This window comes from Monodon monoceros, unplaced genomic scaffold (assembly GCF_005190385.1).
Source record: "Monodon monoceros isolate NGI ecotype Baffin Bay Population unplaced genomic scaffold, NGI_Narwhal_1 Super_Scaffold_13, whole genome shotgun sequence".
NCBI lineage: Eukaryota > Metazoa > Chordata > Mammalia > Artiodactyla > Monodontidae > Monodon > Monodon monoceros.
Window position 1 is genome coordinate 50,193,341 of NW_021703769.1, and position 16,643 is coordinate 50,209,983.

Consider the following 16,643-nt stretch of genomic DNA (forward strand, 5'->3'; position numbering starts at 1 on the left):
TGCTCCTCTCTTGGGCCCCAAATCTCCATAATGTCTACTCTGGACCCCCCTCACCCCCAAAACCCATGAGGTAAAGCCAGTAACCTCAGTACCCTTAAGGCCCTGATTGTTTACCTTCAGCCTGTTCTTTGGTCTTGGCTGGCCTGGGAACCCCTGGAGGGCAGGGGCCATGGCCCACGAGGGCAGGATATGCAGTGTTCCTGCCTGGCGCACCCACTAGCCAGGAGGGGAGCAGCACCTTCCTCCCTGTGTCTTCCCACTCAGTTTTGTTGGTGGAGCCGACTGACACTGGGAAGAACTGGATTTGACAGAAGATCACAAATCCTGCTTTACCACCCAGAAACATTCAGTGTATGTGGTTCACTGGCCAGAATGAGAAAACACTGCTCTGTCCAGCCGTAGGCTGCCTGGTGCAATACTTGCCCGGTTGCCTTGGTTTACTGGGCACTCAGTAAGCATCTAGGCACTGAGTGCTGCTCCTTACCTGCATTACCTTGTCAGAATCACAGGACAACCCTGAGAGGCAGAGACAATTAGTGTCCCCATTTACAGATGAGGAAACTGAGCCACAGAGAGTCACCAGCTGAACAATGCAGAGTTGGGATTAAACTCAGCTGACCCCAAAGCTGAGCTCTGTTTGGTTTAACATCCCCTGTAGGTTGTAGAGTCTGAGCTGGCATAGTGGGAGAGATGGAACGGCCAGTATCAAGAGAGGGGATGGCTGTGGACAAGGTCCTGAAGGAGGCTGGAAAGGACGGTGCCCTTTATTGGGGAGGACTGTCCTTGGACAAGGTGCCATGCATCTGGATGGGAGAGGAGCACAGCACGATCAATCGCTTTGTGTCCCTGACACACAGTAGGTGCTCATTATATACCTGCGAATGGACGGCACCAGGGTCCTCCCAAGTGAGGAAGCTGGACCACAGGTGGAGTGGGGCGTGGACTTAGGTGGTACAAGGACACTAATCTTCATAGCATTGCATGGATTTGAATTGTATTAGAAAATACCAATAGCCACTGAAAATGTTTTCACAGATGTTATCACTTCCAATGAGCTAAGCAAAAAAGGGTGTCATTGAAAAAGGACTGAAGGGAATTCCCTGGCAGTCCAGTGGTTAGGACTCCGAGGTTTCACTACCGAAGGTGTGGGTTCGATCCCTGGTTGGGGAACCAAGATCCCGCAAGCCGCACGGCGCAGCCAAAACAAAACAAAACAACAACAACAAACCCTTAAAAAAAAAAAAAAAGGAAAAAGGACTAAAGTGGCAAAAAAAAATTGGATGCAACCTAAATAATCTTCAACATGGGATTGGTTGAACAGATTTAAGTACATCCAAGGAAGGGAGATTGAGTAGCCATCATAAAGGATGATGGAGTTCCTGTCAGGCTCTGGCCACAGAGAAGCCATTATTGACTGTCAAACACACAGTGTGCAGGTGGAGCCCACGCCGAGGGCAGGGTGGGAAAGGAGGCCATCTGGAGGAAGGAGGACTTTGGGGAAGGGAGAAGGCCTGCCCCTGGCCACTCCGCCTTCCAGTGACCTCAGGCCCACTCCTGTTGCCGCTGGTCTGCCTGGGCTTCAGCTAAGGTGGGGCCTAGAGCTCACTGGGTCAGGATTCCCTTTTCTGACCCCCAGGGAATAACCAGGCAGGAGCCCTGGCCCGTCCCTGACAACTCTGTCCTACAGGCTCTGGAGCATGGAGCAGGACAGGTTGTCTGTCTCCACGGGGCCAGCTCCTCCTCATGTCCATCCACACCCAGGCTGTGCTCTGTCTTTGAAATCCACCCCCACTCCATTCCTCTAGTGGTCTTCCTCTTCCTCTCTGATGCTGGCTTTCTCATCACTCCCCCACACATCCTCAAGTGAGGTGTCCTCCTGGTCCTCTCTTCCCAGGTGCCCCCTAGATCCCTCCTTCTCCATAAGTACCCACCTGCTCCTCCGCCTGTTTGTCCCTCTCAGAGACTGTCCATCCTAGATCTTCCTTTCCTGCACCACAGTCAGGAGGATCCTTCTGAAACGCTGTCACTCTCTGTTTAAATGCTTGCAATGGTGAGCAAGCCCCCTGCAGAAAGCAGCCCCATTTTTACCCCAGCCTGACTTCTGGTGATCTAATCTGTGCCTCACACATCCCAGCTCCTGACAGGCTAAGGGTCCTCAGTTCCTTAGCTGGGCAGCCCCAGCATGTAGACAATCTCTGCTGGTGTCCTTCCCAGGGCAGAGCTGCCCACTCTCTGTCTGGGCCCTTGTGTCCGTGCTTGGTCTTCCCCGGAGATTGGCCTTCCTGGAGGGAACTGGGTCTGATTCACCTGAGTCTTTGGAATCTAGCACTGGGCTGAGCCACAGAGAATAACCAAGCTGGGAGAGCACGACCTGTGGGTTTCTAGCCCATGACTCTGGACAGACCTGGGTTAGATCTTTGGTCTGCCCTTGGGCAAGTGTTCCATCAGTTCTGTGCCTCAGTTTCTTCTTCAAAATGGGGATGATTGGTATCTTAAATGAGAAAATCCTAGAACGCACTTAGCTTCAAATAACTAATGCTACCTTAAAAAGAGTAAAAAGAATCTGTATGCACGTGTTCACAGCAGCACTATTTACAATCGTAGATTAGGTGGAAACAACCCAGATGTAAAAAATGAAAATCAGTCTATTCATATAATGGAATATTATTCAGCCACAAAAAGGAATGAAGTACTGCTGCATGCTACAACCTGGATAAACCTCAAAAACATCATACTAAAGTGAAAGAAACCAGATGAAAAAGACCACGCGTATAATTCTGTTTATATGAAATGTCCAAAAAATGCAAATCCACAGAGAAATAAAGTGGTTTGCTAGGGGCTGGGGGGAGGGGAGAATGGGGAGTGACTGCTAATGCGTACAGGTTTCCTTTTGGAATGATGACAACGTTCTCTAACTACATGTTGGTGATAGTTGCACAACATTGTGAATGTACTGTCACTAACGGTAATTTTTATGTGTACTTACCTGCTATCTAGAGCTCGTGTGCCACAACTACTGAAGCCGGCACGCCTAGAGCCCGCGCTCCACAACAAGAGAAACCACTGCAGTGAGAAGCCCGCGCACCGCAATGAAGAGCAGCCCCTGCCCACCGCAACCAAAGAAAGCCCGCACACAGCAACGAAGACCCAACGCAGCCAAAAATAAAAATAAAAAATAAATAAAATAAAAAATAAATAAAATAAAAAATAAATAAAATAAAAAATAAATAAAATAAAGAATGAAAGGGTTAGTGAAGCTACCCGTGAGCCATCCCCAACTCGGGTTTTCCCCTGTGGCTGGGTCAACCATCAAGGGAGGTTCTGCCACCCGAGAGGGTCGGGGGCGGGCAGCGGGCACCACTCTACTGGTCCGAGCTGGGGCGGTGTCTCGGCAGCCGCCCACTCGAGCTCGGATCGCGGCTGGGCACCTACGGCGGCAGCACCGGCTCAGGGCCGGTCAGTTGGCGCCGCCAGTTCGCTAGAGCCTTGAAGGAGCTGCTGGAACCCAGCCCCAGCCACGCCCAGCGGGCCCTCCCAGGCCCCGATCCTCCTCCTGTCAGTCCTCTCCACCGTAACTACACCACTCCCAGCAGTCCCGCCCCGTCTCTTCTCTCCCTGAGCTTGGCCCCGCCTCTGCGGTTCCAGGCCACACCCTTCGGACTCCGCCCCGCCTCCTGCCAATCAAACCCATCCTGGGCTCCGCCCCATCGCCCTCCTCCCGTCTTCTCGCTAGCCTTGGCGCGGCCCGTTGTTATGACGACACGGTCGTAAATCCGCCATCTTCCTGCGGCGCGTTGCGACATGGAGGGCGCGATGGCAGTGCGGGTAACAGCCGCGCATACGGCAGAAGCCCGGGCCGAAGCCGGGCAGGAAGCGGGCGAGGGCGGGGTCGCGGCGGCGGCGGCGGCGGCGGCGGCCTTGGCCCCCGGTGGCTTCCTTGGCCTCCCGGCGCCCTTTAGCGAGGAAGGTAACAGGGCCGGACGGGGCCGGGAGCGGCCAGGGTGGGGACGGCTCAGCTTGGCTGGTAGAGGCCCCGAGAGCCTGAGCTGATGGCGCGACAGACCCTCCCAGGCCCGGTTCCTTGCAGACCTCACAGGTCCCCACGACAACCCTCATAGCCTTCCACGAGCCCCCTGGTTTCCTCAGACCCTCAGGCCTAACCCTGGCGGGGCGCCCATCACCCCCGTGGGCCCCAGTGCCCACCCGCGGATACTCACCTGTGTCCAAGCCACCGGGGCTGTCAGTGTAGACCTCGGCGATCGCCTCCACTGCCTGCCCCGCCCTCAGGCCAGCGGCCCGGCCCCCCTCTGCCTCCCAGTCTCGACAGGGCCCTGCCCTCCTCCGCGCCCCCTCCCACTTCACCTGATGGGCCACTGGGGCCCTGGCCGGGGTGTGACTGGAGGCTCCGGGAGGGCGGGGCCTCGGGTCTTTCCAGCACCCGGGGGGAGGCAGCAGAGCCCAGTGCTGGAAAGCTGCAGCCATTTCTGTCCCAGACCTGCCACTTTCTAGCTGTTTGATCCTGGGCAGGTAACCACATACCTCTCTGAGCCTCCATTTCCCCTTACAGAATAGGGATGCTACTGTTGAGGATAATATATCGAGTACTTTCCATGCATCAGCCTTTTTCATTCTCAAGCCAGCCCTAGATGCCATTATTATTATTATTACTATTATTATTCCCATTTTGTGGATGAGGAAAATTGAGGTTCAAAGATGTGAAAGTGACCAGGTCACCCAGCTAGTAAGTACCAAGGACTTGTTGGATACCAGGATTGTGTGACTCCTCAACCCACTCCCTTAACTTCTGGGTTCTGCTGCCTCATAGGATGGTGGTGAGAATCAAAATAGAGAATGTATGTGAATCTCTGAGAACAGTTCTGGGGACACACAGGGGCACTGATAGCTTTTGGAGACAGAATTCTGGTCTCTACCCTCTGAGCTTGTCCAAGGAAGCTTTAGACTGGGCCGGGCAGGAGGGGGTTGGTGGTGATATCGGGGTGGTGGTCTTTGTCCCCACAGGATTTGTAATTCTCAGTACATCATTTCTTGCTCCTTATTCCAGCTTGGGTAGGTAGCTTGGCATGGGGGGCAGTGCTACCCGCAGAGGGGTCTCTTTGGAGGTTGCTGTGCCCTGCTGGGCTTACCCAGGGCCTTATCTCACTCAGTGTTACAGGGGCTGGGTGTGTCCCCTTCTGTGGTGGGGATTCCTTCAATGGCAACACGCTGGTGCTGAGTCAGACTTGGGGAGTGGGGTGGGAGGGTTAGGAGGGTACAGTCACCTCAGTGCTTGGCTTGTGACTATGAACCATCTGGAGGGGACCGTCCTCTGTCAGGTGGCCTTCTGTGAGTCTTGGCTGTGGTTTGGCCCTTTGCTCATTAATCCAATAGACATCAACTGGGCTCCTTCTGTCCTCCAGGCCTGGGTTTGACCTTGATGTGGGACTGCAGTGAGGTGATGGGAACTGGCAGACGTTTATGAAAGCAGAAGGAGCATCTCCCTATCCCTTGGGATAAACAGCAGGGTGTCTGGGGTAGACCCTCAAGTTCAGGTTCTGGCCCCAACACTCACCAGCTGGGTGGCCTTGAATCTCAAGTTGTTTTTCTAGAGAGGGAATAGTCACTTCTATTTCCTCAGGGTGCTGGCCGGATTTGCTGTTGGCCCCAGTAAGATGCCCAGCACATAGTAGGGGACTCAGTGAGCCGGAAGTCTCTCCTGCAGGACCTGGGGCAGGCACTGGCTGGTCAGCCCAGATGGTGAGGGGCTCAGGTGCGGTGGCCCATGGCCCTGGGGTGTGGAACCCCTCTGGGAAGTCCCACCCTGCGCGTCTTCACCAGAGTAGGGAGGTGCCACCTGTTTGGAACCAGTGAAGCAGAAGTCAGAGTGAGAAAAGAGTGGTCATGGATTGAGGGTGCCCTACCTCTCCCATGTTTGCTGAGGACTGGCCTCTCAGCTAGAGCTTGTACACACACACTGAGTCAGCCCATTTTACAGATGAAGAAACAGATCCAGACCTGGTCACTGAGGTGCCCAAGGGCACATGCAAACCCCAACCAGCCTTAAACCCTGGTCCTCCACTGTCCCCACACCAGCTTGGCTGAATCCCTCTGCCTCCCAGCTGCTCCCTGGGCCTCTCTCCCCTTATCTCTGAAGTAGGGGCTTTGGATCCCTACAGCCTAAGTGCATGGTCAGGGTTATCCCCTGCTGGATGCTGCTCTTCCTAGGGTGGGCACTGCTGTAGACCCCCGGAGAAGGCCTGGGACCCTGGGCTCCCAAGAGTGTTCTCAGCCCCTTTGGGAGGGCTGGGGAAGGCATCTCTGGTTCTGATGCCACCCTTGGGTGCACCTGCCTGGGGCTGGAATCCCTCCCAAGCCCCACTGACCGCAGGCTCGTTGCAGATGAGGATGACGTGCACCGATGTGGCCGCTGCCAGGCGGAGTTCACCGCCTTGGAGGACTTTGTTCAGCACAAGCTCCAGAAGGTCTGCCAGCGGGTGCCCCAGGAGGCCCTGCCTGCCACCAATGCTACTGCGCTGCTGGGTCAGGAGGTAGCATCCCCCTACTGCCATTGCACACGTGCGTGCCCTCCACCCCGCCCCTCGGCGGACAGCAGGATGAGGAGGTGGAGGCATGTCGAGACGGACCTGTGCCACCAGGGTGGGCAGAGGGCAGGCATCCGGCTGTGGGTGGGTGACTCCTGGCGGTGCTCTGGGCTTTCCCGGATGGCCTGGGATGCGGGCCCTCTCAGCAGCCTCTGGTTGAAGCCTGCACAGTTGGGGCCTAGTGTCCCTCCTTTTTTGAAGCCTGAGGGCCTGTCCTGGCTTAGGGATATCAGAGTGGCTTTTGTCCTTTTGTCTCCTGTCCTGTACATATAGTTCCTGGGGATCCCACAACTCTGTCATAAAAATGGCCAACTTTGTTGCACTCAGTGTGTACTCGGGCTGTACACGCACAGTCCTACTGAGGCCCATGGCACTCCTGTGGGTTGGGCACTCTTGTCATCCTTGTCCTATGGAAGTGGGAAAGGAGACTCCAAGAGAAGTCAGGTGCCTCTGGTCACCCCGGGAATGGCCCAGAGGAGTGGGCCCAGAATTGTCTCACTCTGACTCTGTGCTCTTTTCCTGCCCCTCCCAGAGGTGTCCTCTCCTCCAGAAGGCCCCCAGCCCCACATCCCTGGGGGCCCTTTGCCCCGATCACCTGGCTGGGCTGTAGATGGAGGTGCTCACCTTCATCTCTGCAGAGCCAGCTGAGCCTCAAGCTGGAGCTTCTAGTCACTTCATCCTGGAGTCCTCCCTGAGGGTGCTCAGGGCTCCCCATGGGGCCCTTGGTGGCTGGAGGCATTAGAGTGATGGGGCCGACCCCTGGGCCTGGGGTGGAGGGTTCAGGCTGGGAGTCAGGCTCAGAGCAGTGGTCCGTTAGGGGAGATGAGAGGCCCCACCCCAGCCATCCTGCATGGACATAAACCTGAGCTCTGGAGCCCTGGAGACGAGTCTCCTCTGTCCCCTGTCACCCAATGTCAGGTGGAGCCAGCAGCAGCAGGCTCAGAGGAGCCCATCACCGTGGCCCACATCGTGGTGGAGGCAGCCACTCTCACGGCAGACATCAGCCACACTCCTGACATTGTCGGTAAGCTGGTTTGGCCCCACCATGGCTGTTCACGTGTGGCTTTCTCAGTGCTGAGGCATTGCTGACCTGTTAGTCATCCGCGGTCAAGGCTGGAAGCCGGGGACCTCTGCTGCCTATGCCCCTCTGCTGTCCCGAGAGCAAAGCCTGGCTGAGGAGGGGCTGAGACCTTGTGTGCACCTTCCCCAGGGCAGGGCCTGCAGCAAGAGCAGGCATTGGCCACCAGGCCCTGCCCTGCCCAGAAAGCGGAAGCCCAGAACCTGGGCAGCCCTGGGGGACACCTGGGCCTCGGGGAGTCTTCACTTTGTGCATAAATCATCAGCTAGCTGCTCTCTCCTGCTGCTGCCCCGGACTGTCTCTGCCCTGGTTCTTCTGGAATCTTCCCTACTTTTTTGCCACCCTCCAACCCCAACCCTGGTTCCTACTTCCCACCCCACAGTTGGCTCTGGAGGGTCAGGCTGGGGTGTGCGTGGGGTGCACCTGCTGCTCCAGCTCCGCCCTGACCTGCTGCCCGACCTTGGCCTTCACCTCCCCAGTGCTCACTCCCTCCGGCGTGGGGGCGGCGATTCCTATCCTGATTCTCACATGGCCTTTAAGAGCATACAACGCCAAGTCAGGCTCTTTGATGGCTTTTTTAAAGTGCAGTAGGGCAGGGAGTGTTGGGATGTTGAGAGGTCTGGATTGGGTCACGTGCTCCTTAATAGGAGGCAGGTGAGCGTGCAGCTGGGACATTCAAAGGGCAGCCCGAGGGAGCCGGGGGCTGGGTGTGAGTGTGGCAGTGCAGGGAGGCTGGGCTGGGCCTGATGGCACGGGAGGTTGGGAAGGGAATGGGCAGGGGCCTTGGCAGGGACGTGAGTAGGTGACTGGACAGGAAGCAGGTTTGGGCAACAGGTAGAACTTGGCCTTGGGAAGCCCTTGGGACCAGCTGGAGTAGGAAGAGGTGGGGAGGCGACCTGGGGGAGGGGAACCTCAGAGCAGGCTGTTCTGCCAAGGTCCCATCCCAGGGAAGCTACAGGACCTGTCCCTGTCTCCACACTGTTTTTCCCCCGACATTCCTGTGGACGAGGATGGTTGCCTGTTGCTCCTCTGGGATAAGAGGGCTGACGTGGGAGGTGGGGCCATGCCCAGCCCTGGTGTGGAGTTTGGCTTCTTGGGTGGTGGTGTCATATGGGAAAACAGGTTCCCTGGGTTCAGGCAGCATCTCCAGGCTCTGGCCCCCTGGCTAGCCAGGCCCTGCCTACCATCCAGCCTCCAGCTGGCCCAAGCCCGCGGCTGGGCAGCTCCTTCTGCTCCAGGGGCTCCTCTCTGGGCACCCGCAGCCTCTCTTGCACCCTTGGGAGTTTCCCCTTTGGGAGTTTCCCCTTTGCAGGCATCCTGGGTACCCCAAATGTCCCTTTGGCGTCAGCTGCTCAGCGATCTGGAGCCCAGGCCAGAGTCCTAAACTACCAGCTGCTGGCATCACAGGGCTGGGGGTTCTCAGTCCTTGCTGGGCTGGGGGGTGCAGTTCCCAGGAACTGCACAGGGGGCTGGATACCCACTGCAGGCTCTCCTGCCTCTTCCCTGGAAACAAATATGCATTCTGTTTCTGGACTCAGGGCAGCCACGTTCCCCCCTTCTCTGACCCCTCTGTCTGCTGTGCCACACTCAAACTCAAGTCCTAGCCTGGCAGAAATCCCTGTTCTTTTGGGAAATTCACTCCTGAGGGGGAGGAAAGATAAAGCTTCAAGCATGTCAGCTAGGGCAGGAGGGAGGGGTGCCCTTAATTGTTTGAGTCACGGCACTTCCGTTCTGTTTTGGGAAAATGGCTTGTCAAAACATGATGCCAGCCTGATTGAGATGGTTTCTAAGAAGCGGCTTCACAACCGATTGCCACGTGTTGTTTTCATGAGCAGAAATTGTGAAGTGTGTTTACAGCTTAGCTTTGCACAGTGTCAGATTTCTTCAACCCCCATGAGAGCTGCAAAAGGACAGCCTTCCTTCCTCAGACTGTCCTAGGCGTGTCAAGCGCTCCCTCTCCCAGGCTGGGTCTCTTGCCTGCCTGTCTTGAAACCGATGCTGGTGGGTGATCCCCAGAGGCATTTCCTCCTCACGTTAGCCGGAGCCGGAGCAGCGAGGGGGCCGATGGTGGCAAGTTGGCCTGTCCACTGCCTTTGTGCCGGAACTCTGCCGCCCTTGGACACGGCGGGACCCCTGTGCACATCTAGTCGTGCGTGCCTCTTGGCTGAGGGGAGGGGGCATCCGTGCTCATGGTGGGTTTCCCTGCTGAACACATTCTGGAGGCCTGGAACTCCTCTGGGCAGCTCCATGGAGTCAGAGCACAGTACTCCCACCCTTTCAGGCTGAGCAGGCGCCATGTGCTGGGGCTGGGGGTTGGTCAAGACAACTCTACTGTGCCACAGCAGTGTCCTCGGGCTGGGATCTGAGGAAGCAGCAGGGCCCGTGGCATCCCAAGGCTCAGGCCCATCTGCCTCTCCTCAGGTGGTGGACACATCAAAGAGGTCATCGTGGCCTCTGAGGCGGAGCCGGGGGACAGCGGGATGGCAGAGGCCCGGGGCAGCCCCAACTGTCAGGGGCCTGGGCTCTCTGGGGAGGGTGAGCAGGCCCAGGTCAAGCTGCTGGTGAACAAGGACGGCCGCTACGTGTGCATGCTGTGCCACAAGACCTTCAAGACGGTGAGGCCCTGGGGCCGCGGGCGCACTGGCTGTGGGAGCCAGGCCTTCCTGCTCCTGCCCAGGGAGGTGCCTGAGCCTCGCCGCCCCTCCCCCACAGGGCAGCATCCTTAAGGCCCACATGGTCACCCACAGTAGCCGAAAGGACCACGAGTGCAAACTGTGTGGGGCCTCCTTTCGCACCAAAGGCTCACTCATCCGGCACCACCGGCGGCACACAGGTGAGCCGGCCTCGGGCCTGGGGCCGGGAGCTGCACAGCACGCTGCCGCTGGCCCTGGGGGTGCCCCGGCTCCTAGGCTTCGTGGCCCTTTCCTCCTGGTGGTACTGAGGCTGTGGTTCCAGGCCTGCCTTCCCCTCAGCACCAAGCCAGCGTCCCGCCCGAGGCTGACGCCATTCTCTCTGCAGATGAGCGTCCCTATAAGTGTGCCAAGTGTGGAAAGAGCTTCCGCGAGTCGGGTGCGCTGACCCGGCACCTCAAGTCTCTCACCCCGTGCACGGAAAAAATCCGCTTCAGCATGAGCAAAGATGTGGTTCTTGGCAAAGAGGACACTCCCACAGGTCAGTGTGGTCGGGGGCTCCCTGCCCCGGCCCTGGCTGCTCTCTGAGTGCCACCCTGGTTGGGTGTTTCTTCATGGACTCTCTTGGTTCTGCCTTAAAGGGCCTGGTGCCTCCACCGTGGGGACTGTTACATCATCAGCAATGACAGGTGGGCCCATGGAAACTTCGCCTGTGATTCACCTGGTGACAGATGCCAAGGGCACTGTCATCCACGAAGTCCACGTCCAGATGCAAGAGCTTCCCCTGGGCATGAAAGCCCTCACCCCAGAGGTGGGGATAGGTCAGGGGAGGCCTTTGTCTGCTCAGCACCAGGCTCTGTTCTGGACACTGGCTCCATTGGGAACAGGACTGACATGGGCCTGCCTTCCTGCTGCTCAGTCTGGTTGCTGGGTGGGGAAATGGGAGACCCAGGTCATGGCAGGGAGGGGCAACGGAGAGTGAGCTGGGGATGAGGTGGGGCAGGGGAAGGCAGGTGGAGTGGGCTGTGGGGCTCCCAGGGGCATTCCTGAGTGAAGATGCCAGGTATGCACGGGGGCCCCTGGGGCTGCCCTGTGCGGTGGTGGCGGGTGGGTGCTGCGTGCTGGGCTGCCTGGCCAGCCTCCCTTTGCCTCCCCTGCAGCCCCCCGGCCCCGAGGAGCTTCCCTGTTCCAGCGAGGGCAGCCGTGAGAACCTGCTGCACCAGGCCATGCAGAACTCCGGCATTGTCCTTGAGCGGGTCCCTGGGGAGGAGAGAGCCCTGGAGCCAGCCCCTCCCACTGTGTCCAGTCCCCAGCCCCTGGGAGATGGTCCCCCAGAACTGCCGCTGCTGGAGGTGGAACAGGTGGAGACAGTAGGTGCCTGCGCTGCCGGCATGCCCCTTCTGGGGGGCTGGACCTTGGGTACAAAGTCACCATGCTATCCTGGCCGCCACCAGCCTCCTTGCTGTGCTCCCTGCGGTGGAAAGTTGCATCACTGTCTGCAGTGACTTTGTCCCCTGATCTGTTTATCGCCTTCCTTGGGCCCATTATGGAGCCTCCCAGGGTCAGGGTGCCTCGGTCTGGCCTCCACGGTGCTGCTTGGGCCCAGCCCGCAATGGGTACTAGAGGTGTGCTGTGGTCCCCCAGCAGGTGGCCAGTGAGGCCTCAGCTGTGCCCAGGACCCACCCGTGCCCTCAGTGCAGTGAGACCTTCCCAACGGCGGCCACCCTGGAGGCCCACAAAAGAGGCCACGCAGGTGGGTGGCAGGATGGTGGGGGTACTGGGCAGTGGACGGCCGTGGGTAGCCAGGAGGGGCTCTCGGGTGTGCTGTGGATGGTCAGGGTTGCCTGTGGGCAGGTGGCTAGGGTGGCGCCCTCGGGTGGTGGTCCTGGCCTGACACAGAGTGTGGCCCCAGGGCCGAGGCCATTCACATGCCCGCAGTGTGGCAAGGCCTTCCCCAAGGCCTACCTGCTCAAGAAGCACCAGGAGGTGCACGTGCACGAGCGCCGCTTCCGCTGTGGGGACTGCGGGAAGCTCTACAAGACCATCGCCCACGTCCGCGGCCACCGGCGTGTCCATTCAGATGAGAGGCCCTACCCCTGTCCCGAGTGTGGCAAGTGCTACAAGACCAAGGTGGGCCCCTGATCCCCCATCTGTGGGCTCCCTGCTCCCTAAGCCAGATTTGTCCCTTGTTCCGTGCCCCCAGACCTCCCTCCTCACCCCTCACCTGACAGCCTGCTCAATCCTAACCGGGGCCCTCAGAGGGGGCTGGGAGAGCCAAGGCCAGGCTGGCCCTGATGGTGGGTCTCCACAGAATGCCCAGCAGGTGCACTTCCGGACACACCTGGAGGAGAAGCCGCACGTGTGCCCATTCTGCAGCCGAGGCTTCCGGGAGAAGGGCTCGCTGGTGCGGCACGTGCGGCACCACACGGGCGAGAAGCCCTTCAAGTGCTACAAGTGTGGCCGCGGCTTTGCTGAGCATGGCACACTCAACCGGCACCTGCGCACCAAAGGTAGGGCTGGGAGGTGGCAGGGACGGGGTGGGGGGCCGCGGCCGGCCAGCACTGACCGAGCTCCCTGCCACAGGGGGCTGCCTGCTGGAGGTAGAGGAGTTGCTGGTGTCTGAGGAGAGCCCTGCAGCGGCTGCCGCCGTCCTCGCCGACGACCCGCACACCGTGTTGGTTGAGTTCTCATCCGTGGTAGCCGACACCCAGGAGTATATCATCGAGGTGGGTATGGGGCCACCAGGGTTCGGATGGGGCCTGGGGCGGGCAAGGCTGACTTCTGATCCTCCGTCCAGGCCACTGCGGATGATGCAGAGACCAGCGAAGCCACGGAGATCATCGAGGGCACCCAGACAGAGGTGAGGGGCTGGGGGATGGGCGGGGTGGGGTGGCCTGGCACCCTCACCAGACTCATGGGCTGAGCCTTGAGCCACCCACAGGTGGACAGTCACATCATGAAGGTAGTGCAGCAGATCGTGCACCAGGCCAGCGCCGGGCACCAGATCATCGTGCAGAATGTGACCATGGACCAGGAGGCAGGGCTGGGCACAGAGGCAGCTGCTGCCGACACCATCACTATCGCCACCCCTGAGAGCCTGACGGAGCAGGTGGCCATGACGCTGGCCTCAGCCATCAGCGAGGGCACTGTGCTCACAGCCCGCTCGGGTACAAATGGCGCCGAGCAAGCCACTGTGACCATGGTTTCATCGGAGGACATTGAGATCCTGGAGCATGCGGGAGAGCTGGTCATCGCCTCGCCGGAGGGCCAGCTTGAGGTGCAGACGGTCATCGTCTAACATGGGCGCCTGCAGGGTCCTGGGGGGCTGGGCTGGGGCAGGGGGTGAGGACCCCGAGTGCCCTGCCCTTGCCTGCCTGGCCGAGTACAGAGAAGATGGGCATAGAACTCAGGCGTTCAGAGGAGATGTGGAAGTGTAAATACACAGAGTTTTTGGTTGCTTTACAATAAAACATGAAAACCCGCCGCTTGTGATGTTGCGGCAGTGGCAGCCTCAGGGGCTGGTGCCACTGCCCTGGCAGGTTCCTCTGTGGCAGCCCCTGCCCGCCCAGGGATCCCAACAGGGCTGGCGGCACCTTGGCAGTGTGTGGGTGTCATTGGTATGTGGACAGGCAGCCTCCTGCTGCTGCCTTGCCCAGCTGGAGCTGTGACCTCAGCTTCCTGAGGTCCATAGAGGTGGGTGGGAGGGGATGCTGCTTCCTAGCCTCCAACCCTGGGGCCTCCCTGGGGCCGGGGAATGAGACTGGGAGACCCAGGAGTCTTGGCTTTTTACCTTGAGGTGACAGCACGTGAAGCAGCAGCAGTCTTTCCTGATTGTGTTGACTTAGTTTCCCTGAAGAGATGCAGCTTGAGGGAGATTCTGGGTGACCTAGTTTCTCGGGGGCAGGGATAGGAGCAAGACCTGGACCGTGGGCATGTCTGGTCCTCTTTCCCAGTCCTGATGTAGCTCTTGAGCTGGCAGGGCCTTCTGAGTCCCTGTTCTAACAGGCTTGGGGGCACCAGAGCAGTCTCAAGGTGGATCCCCTGCCGCCTTGCCCTGCGGGGGGTGGGGTGGTCTCTGTGGGAATGGGAGCTAGGAGTTACAGTGTCCAATTCGTGGAGGGGGCGGGACCCAGTGCAGTCCCGGCCCCTCCCTGGACCAGGGTTTCAAATACTCACGGAGCTGGGGCGCCAGAGCTGCTGCTAGACCAAGCCCTTGCAGTCTGTCCTGTGCTGCAGACACACCCCCAGCTGGGACCTCTGACTTCTACTGGGACCCAGATCCTAAGCCTCTGACACAGCCAATCCACATCCCTCAGGTGAGTCTGGGGGGGCGGGGTACTGAGCCGGGGGCTGGATGTGAATGGAGTCTCAATATTTGGGCCTCAGTTTCCCCACGGAGGAGAACGGCCATGGCCGTAAGCCCAGCCCACCACCTTGGGGAGACCTGGAGAGTGGCAGGGGGAGGATATGCCTTCCTGCCAGCCACCAAAGGGTGGCAGAACCTGCCCAGCCCCCGCGTCCCAGCAGCCGGGATTGAGAAGGGTGGCCTGGTGTGTCCGATTCCACGTCCGCGCTCACGCGGGCTGTGTTTGTCCCTCTAAGCCCGCCTGCTTTGCGCCATGGGCGGGCCCCTGGCCTTATTGGCTGCGCTCTGGGCGCTAGGGGCTGCAGGAGACGCGGCGCTGCGCATCGGAGCTTTCAACATCCGGAGCTTCGGCGACAGCAAAGTGTCGGACCCGGCCTGCAGCGGCATCATCGCGCAAGTGAGGCTGGGGACCCTGGGCGGGGTTGCAGCTGGGCTCCGCGGGCTAATTTGCCGCGCACACGTGACCCCGCACCTGCCGGCCCCTCCCCCAGATCCTGGCTGGCTATGACATCACGCTGGTGCAGGAGGTGCGGGACTCCGACCTGAGCGCCGTATCCGCGCTCATGGAGCTGATCAACAGGTATGGCGGGCAGGGCCCAACGTGGGCCCAGGTCTCCGAGCGATGCCTTGACCCCGGGCTTGGCCGGTGTCTCCGCAGCGTGTCCAGGCACGAGTACAGCTTCGTGAACAGTAAGCCCCTGGGTCGGGACCAGTATAAGGAAACGTACCTGTTCGTCTACAGGTGAGGGGCGGGGATGCGGGGGAGGGGTGCGCAGGGCAGGAGGGGGCCCACTTGGGGCGCCCACCCACCCTCTACACCCAAGAAGGACACGGTGTCGCTCGTGGACACGTACCAGTACCTGGACCCGGAGGACGCCTTCAGTCGTGAACCTTTCGTGGTCAAGTTCTCGGCACCCGGGTCAGGTGAGGCCCTGCCCGTCCCGCAGGCCCCGCCCGTCCCGCAGGCCCCGTCCCAGCCCCTGACATCTACCTCCTGCAGCTGCCGAGGAGTTAGTGTTGATTCCGCTGTACGCGGCGCCGCACCAAGCTGTAGCCGAGATCGACGCGCTCTACGATGTGTACCTGGACGTGATAGACAAGTGGGGCACCTACGTAAGCCCCTATGTCCGTGCGGCCCCGCCCTGCCCAACGGCCCAGGGTCCCGGAGGTGCGCCCTGGGGATCGGCCACAGGCGTGAGGCTCTGCGCGCTTGGCCCCTCCCGCAGCCTCAGACCCAGTTCCGCGGTGCCCCACAGGACATGCTGTTTCTGGGCGACTTTAACGCCGACTGCAGCTACGTGCAGGCTCAGGACTGGCCGGCCATCCGCCTGCGCAGCAGCGAGGTCTTCAAGTGGCTCATCCCGGACAGCGCCGACACCACGGTGGGCAACTCAGACTGTGCTTACGACCGCATCGTGGTCTGTGGTGCCCGCCTGCGCAGCAGTCTGAAGCCCCAGTCGGCCGCCGTATACGACTTCAGGAGGAATTTGGCCTGTACCAGGTTCAGGCGAGTGCTGGGCCCAGTAGGAGCAAGGCCCAACCTCAGTACACCTGGCACTCCCCTCCCCGCACTGTTTCTAGAAAAGGCCCGTAGAGGTTCAGTTCTGGCTGAATGGAACAAATCTGGGATGGCAGTACAGGAAGCTCTTTACCTCCCCAGTGGGGTCCCGAGGCCATGCTCCCACCGAACCCGCACAGCTGGGATGGATAGCCCAGGCCTCGCTGGTCTGTTCCCCCACCCCCAGATGCAGTGGTTTGTGGACACCCAGTGGGCCCCTTCCTGGGGGGAGATGGGGCAGTTTTCTGGGGTGGAGCCTGAGGGAGGACTGGCTGCTCAGCAGGGCCTCAGAGTTGGCCCCTTCTCCCTTCAGGCCCTAGCCATCAGTGACCATTTTCCTGTGGAGGTGACCCTCAAGTCCTACTGACAGCCCTGAAGCCTGGCCAGGGCAGGCTGCCTGCACACTCTGGCC

The 16,643-nt window shown here is 59.8% G+C and overlaps 2 protein-coding genes across 4 annotated transcripts; both read left to right on the forward strand.

Annotated features, from left to right (window-relative positions):
* Positions 1–3,541: 3,541 nt before the first annotated feature.
* Positions 3,542–13,788, forward strand: E4F1 (E4F transcription factor 1). Of its 3 annotated transcripts, none has more exons than XM_029219582.1 (14): positions 3,542–3,967; positions 6,397–6,545; positions 7,518–7,623; positions 10,099–10,292; positions 10,390–10,510; positions 10,696–10,848; positions 10,949–11,118; positions 11,468–11,677; positions 11,952–12,060; positions 12,220–12,437; positions 12,619–12,817; positions 12,891–13,033; positions 13,105–13,167; positions 13,249–13,788. In XM_029219582.1, exons 1-14 carry the CDS (start codon positions 3,802–3,804, stop codon positions 13,603–13,605), a joined length of 2,358 nt encoding a protein of 785 aa, XP_029075415.1. In that variant the 5' UTR covers positions 3,542–3,801; the 3' UTR covers positions 13,606–13,788. The 3 variants fall into 3 exon arrangements, with proteins under 3 accessions (XP_029075415.1, XP_029075414.1, XP_029075416.1); XM_029219583.1 differs by having other exon boundaries at positions 3,802–3,967; positions 11,955–12,060; XM_029219581.1 differs by having other exon boundaries at positions 3,780–3,967; positions 11,952–12,437.
* Positions 13,789–14,612: 824 nt separating this feature from the next.
* DNASE1L2 (deoxyribonuclease 1 like 2) lies at positions 14,613–16,638 on the forward strand. Its single transcript, XM_029219591.1, is given in 8 exon segments — positions 14,613–14,623; positions 14,910–15,070; positions 15,165–15,422; positions 15,498–15,597; positions 15,674–15,786; positions 15,930–16,149; positions 16,152–16,180; positions 16,545–16,638. Coding segments are annotated over 7 exon segments (918 nt in total). The 5' UTR covers positions 14,613–14,623; positions 14,910–14,926; the 3' UTR covers positions 16,599–16,638.
* Positions 16,639–16,643: the final 5 nt, after the last annotated feature.